The 5332-nt window shown below is 36.1% G+C and overlaps 1 protein-coding gene across 1 annotated transcript; it reads right to left on the bottom strand.

Moving 5' to 3' along the window:
• Positions 1-1062: 1062 nt before the first annotated feature.
• LOC107598259 (cyclin-dependent kinase 4 inhibitor B-like) lies at positions 1063-3839 on the bottom strand. Its single transcript, XM_016289543.1, has 2 exons — positions 3488-3839; positions 1063-1426 (listed from the first exon to the last, which is right to left on the bottom strand). Exons 1-2 carry the CDS (start codon positions 3638-3640, stop codon positions 1175-1177), a joined length of 405 nt encoding a protein of 134 aa, XP_016145029.1. The 5' UTR covers positions 3641-3839; the 3' UTR covers positions 1063-1174.
• Positions 3840-5332: the final 1493 nt, after the last annotated feature.

Genomic DNA, 5332 nt, shown 5'->3' with positions numbered 1-5332 from the left:
GCAGATTGTGTGGGTTATTATTCATGGTGTCACACCCCTGGTCCATTTTGAGTCAGCAGCACGTTTACTCTTCCAGAACAGATACATATTTGTTACAAAATCTGCTAAACTTTGGTTGCTTGTCAGAAGAAAAGAAAAAAACTCCTGCATTTTTCTGTTCAGTGTTTTTTTGCCTCGAGCAATCTGAACAGATCTCTGTGTATCATGTTGCTTTTATAATATTTCTGCTTTCAAAAGAGAGAGAGTCTGACTGATTTCGGATCCAATTCTGTTCCTTTCTGCGTGTTTCCAGCTTTACTGTTCCAGCTCCTGAGTCATGTGTAGCAGTCCATCTCTTTAAAGACAAACTCTCAAATTAACAGGCTCTCTTTACATTTGTCTTTTGCACTCTATCGAGCTTTACAATATTACATATTTAATTTTATTTATTTAGCTGAACTCTTTTATAGTACCTGCATCTGTATTTTTTTGCAGCAGCAGCAGGAGGTAAAATTGTGTAATCAATAAGATTTGCGTAAAAATGACATCAATAATAACAACAAACTGTACTTTCCGCACAAGATGAATATATCTTTGCACTCAGTTGCGCGGCGATGCTCGACAGAACCCAGTTTATGCGTTATGAAGAACAAAACGTTTTTTTAAGTGTGTGTGGTGGCATATAGAGAGTTGCATTTATCATAAAACATCATAATCTTAACGAAAATATCTTATTTACAACACAAAAAAAGAGAGAGAACTGAGAAATATTAGTATTTTATGTAAAGCAGATGCTGCGTTGAGCGCAAACTTCGTTCTCTTTTCTCGATCTGACTCTAGTTAGTCACATCATTCACCATTCAAGTTCATATCAAATCTTTTTAGATGATCAAATCTATTAGCCATATAGACTAACGCCGTGTCTAGATAGGCTGACATTCTCATTCATTCTACAGACTTCAAAGTTGAGGTTTCTTTGCATGATACATTGTTGCCGCATGTATTAAAAACGAACAATAGTGAACCAGAAACTCACAAAGGAAACTAAAGATCCTTCAAATGTTTAATGCTCCCAATAGCATATAAATCCACAAACAATATTGTAAAGTGATTACAAATATATCAAGTGCATTAACTAAAAACCTTTCATATTATGTGATAAATACGTAACAAAACAAAATAAACCCTTTAGCGTTTAAATACTTCTGAGCAGTTCAGCCACGTCCACATGGCCAGTCTGCAGCGCCACGTCCTCGGCTCGTAACTGGCTGTGATCTGCGGCGCTGGGGTCGGCTTTAAAGCGGATTAAAAGCCGCACTGTGTCCGTGAACCCGGTTCTGGCTGCATCGTGTAAAGGAGTGCTTCCAGTCCCGGGATCCGCCACATTAGGATCTGCTCCATGTTCCAGCAGCAGGCGAGCCACAGGTGTGTTACCCATCATCATCACCTGCGGGGGAGAATGTTTTGAAGCGCTCTTTATATACAGTATACTATATATATATATATGTGTGTGTGTGTGTGTGTGTGTGTGTGATCAAGGCCTTGATAATAGCTTGGCAATCACTGAGGAAGAGATTTTTTTCCGTTCGGTAAGAACATTGTAGTGCATATTGTAGGCTTTACAAACTAAATTATTTAAATACTATAACTGCTCATGTTGTAACATTTGTCTTGTGGGTTTATTATGACTTGATCCTGCCTTTAGTTGCGTGCGTATCCATGAGTCTGCACGTGCGCTTTGTGATAATCATGAGCATATTTCGTTAAAAGTTTAACATATTTCACTTATCAGCCTGAAACTAGGTCTAAACTCATCTACAGTTTTCGTTTGGACGCCCAAATATTACTCAAACAGATAGCATTGCTGAAACTGCCTCCTTCACAAAACTCTACAGTGCTTAACTCATCTATTACACCTCGTGTCACAAACGTGTTTAAAACTAAAAATGCTATTGTCATTTATTAGGCAAATAGCCTTTATTCACACATAATAACCAAAAAACTGCATATTTTGCATGGCCTCCTTTGGCCTTGCATTCTTGCTGGCATTGTTTTTATGCACTTTTCCACAGTTTCTGTTGTTATTGACTTCCAAATAGTTTCTAGTTGTTCCCAAATATTAGCTTTTTGTTCAACTTTTGTGCAATCTATCTTTGAATCTAATGCTGAAATTATATTTCTGCATTAGAAACACGATTGTGACTAAAGAGCTTAAACAGAAACATAAAAAAAGTATTTTTGTAATCATGCTGCTATCGTTCATACACTCTAAAATATAAAGGTGCTTCAAAAGCTTCTTCACAGCGATGCCACAGAAGAAGCATTCAGTCAAAGGTTCTTTAAAGAACATCTCTTTCTTAGCTTTTTATAATCTGAAGAACCTTCTTTCGCCACGAAGAAGCTTTTGTGAAACAGATGTTAAAAGTTCTTTATGGAATCGTTTAGACAAAAAGGTTCTTCTATGGCACTGCTGTGAAGCAGCTTTATTTTTAAGAGTGTAGGGCAGCTGTGGCACAAACCTTACATTGGGTGCTGCTCTAATAAATGTGTTAAGCACTGTTAATGTAATTGCAAACAAGACCATGCATGCACTCGTTGTCGCATTTCTGAAAACACCCTTTTTACAACTTTCTTTGAAGGAAGCAAAACATTTGAAAATGATTTAGTAAATTAAATATAAGTGAATGACAAATGAGCTGAGCTCTAAAAAGACTATCTGCACTTTCTGTGCTGGATTATTATTCTACCTGTAACAGCTGGCTTCTCGAAAGAACTGATCAGAGAAAACACTGGATTTTTCTACTTGAGCTCACCCTCTGTTATCAGAGAAGTTTATTATATGAAATGTTGTTATCATAAGTATCACATGAAGCACATTTAATGAATTGTTTTGTGTTTTTTTTGCGACTTTGAAAAACTCTTTTAAAGTACAATTAATAGAATGGGATACATTTTTTTATTTTGAAGCACATGATTTTACATCGTCTTTTGTGAGTGACAATGTTGCTCAAAAAGTCGCACCTATATCTTAAATTTAAGACACATAAAACAGCAAAGATGTGATACTTTTTATTCTACGAGGATACACATGTCTGGCCATTTTCTAGAAATGTTTCAGGCGTAGACACTTCCAAATAGCTACACCTATAAGTATATATTATACACGTTTTTAAAAATATGAATCATATTCTAATACATTGTGCGAATTAATAAAACTAAAATAGATTTTTCAGCAACGTAATTCAAAGTTATTAGAATTACACGTATAATATAAACGTGCATTATAGTCTAAATATGGCGAAAATGTTTGCAATTAGTGTAAATATTCAATTGAAGTACATTTTAAAAACAGAGCGTAAGAAAGAATTAAGCAAAATCCTAAAGTTGGCCTGTTTTATAACATGCAATAATTTGCCCTTTTGGACAATATTTTCTTAAGTGCCTTAGTATTTTTATGCATGCATCTTCTTCTTTCTTCTTTCTTCTTTAGACATGTCTGAAAAGCTACCTGTATGGCTGTTCTTCCGAATCTGTTCACGCCGTTCACATTCACTCCGTTCGAGAGTAAACCCCGAACACGCTCCGTGTCTCCAGCCGCGGCTGCTTTGCTCAGTTCCTCCTCTGCGTGCATCATCATCATCTTCATCTTCATCTTCATCATCAGTCCTCTGAAGAATTGCGCGTTGACAGCTCAAAGCAATGAGGATGATAGTCTGCTGAGAATATATTCACACTTCACATTGTATTTGAATTGTCCTCAGAGCTGCGTGAACGCGTTAAATCGGCTTCTTTATGAAGGTGCTGTGTGTAATATTGACCACAGGCTGGGAGATATATGTTCGGACTTGCCTCCTCTGCTCTGTTATGAGCGTCACTGCAAGCGTGCTGCAGTCGAGCGTGTTCTGCGCATGCGCACTCAAGCAGCTGACACAGGAAGACAGTGACACAGTGAAGCAGCAAGCAGAAATTCTGGTCATGTTCTTTCTAAAACGGCTTTTAAAGATATTAAAGGAACTATCACGAGAACGAACGAGTTTTCTTTGTCGGTGTCCACAACTTCAAAGTGCTGAAACATTCAAGCAAATGCTTGCATTTTGTAAGTTAAGGCTCCTACCCAGGCAAAATCAGCATTTTTCAGAGCATGCATTTCTGAAAGAGATGTTATGCATAGCTAATCATGTTGACTCGATCAGCATAAGTTCCTCATAAGTTAGCTATAGATTTAGAAATGGAGTAGCCTATCTTTCCATAGGTAAGGGACGCCTTATGAGTCACATCAGTCATAATAAAGTCTACATTATGGCATGCATTAAAGGCATAAATAGGACAGGCATATGAGTACATATGTAAGTATATATGCCCATATTTTAATTGAAAATATGCCATAAAAGCAACTATGCGAATTCAAATTGAATGATTTCACTCAGTTATGTTTTAATGAGTCGTGAAGATGTCAGAAATGTATGAAACCTAAAAGCTTTGATTTTCAACATAATACAGAATGTCACAGATCACTATTTTCCAAAGGCACCAAATTAGATCATTTGACCTCAAAACCATTTTGATGAATGAACACAAATGTCGATATTCTTTATAGCATGTATTAAAAGTGCGCTCAGTCGTTTTGTCCTCATTAAAAACATGAAGAAATGTGGACAGAAAAATATTTCTGCTGTATGTAGTGGGTGTCAGTTTTAGATTGAACATTTTCAATGACATTCTAAAAGTTATTATAAGTTCAAGTAAAATAAAAAGGTGCAAAATGTTTCCAATTAGTCTCACTACTCTAAGAATAACACGCATAAGTAAATAAAAAATCAATAGAAATGAAATCCTGTATTAAACCGAGTCTTTGTATTTTTAATGTATGCATTTGTTTACTTGTTTATTAGTTCTTTAGACATGTCTGAAAACCTACCTGTATAAGTGTTCTTCTGAATTAGTTTGCTGTTGACGTGCACACCGGTAGATAAAAACTGAACTTGTTCAGTGGCAGTTTTAGACTGAACATCATAGCTTGGGGGGATATACTGTATGTAAATGAGATCCTTTTGTTTGGATTTGTTGGTTAACACAGTCACATCAATCCTTTGCTGATAGCTCTAGTATCGACATCTAGCAGAAAAATATACTCCATTAACAAACTAAAAAATATTGGTATTTTGACAAAGCATCTGTGCTCTAATGGATAGCTTACACTTTTTCAGCAAGTAAAAGGCCTTTTAGTATAATTCTTAAAAAGTCCCCCTTCAGGTCATGGTGTGCAATGCTTTTTGCTGTGAAAGTAAACATAAGAATAACATTTATTTTAAATATTAGCACCTACACCTACTGGACTGAAGCAACCTACACT

The sequence above is a fragment of the Sinocyclocheilus grahami genome, unplaced genomic scaffold (assembly GCF_001515645.1).
Source record: "Sinocyclocheilus grahami isolate Dianchi unplaced genomic scaffold, SAMN03320097.WGS_v1.1 scaffold249.1, whole genome shotgun sequence".
Lineage (NCBI taxonomy): Eukaryota > Metazoa > Chordata > Actinopteri > Cypriniformes > Cyprinidae > Sinocyclocheilus > Sinocyclocheilus grahami.
The sequence above is the reverse complement of the archived record's forward strand: the minus strand, read 5'-3'. Positions and strand labels throughout refer to the sequence as shown.

Coding starts and splice junctions, on each gene's coding strand:
- LOC107598259 (XM_016289543.1), bottom strand. CDS start 3,640: ATGATGAAGATGAAGATGAAGATGATGATGATGCACGCAGAGGAGGAA. Junction 1,427..3,487: donor TCGGAAGAACAGCCATACAG/GTAGCTTTTCAG, acceptor TCTCCCCCGCAG/GTGATGATGATGGGTAACAC.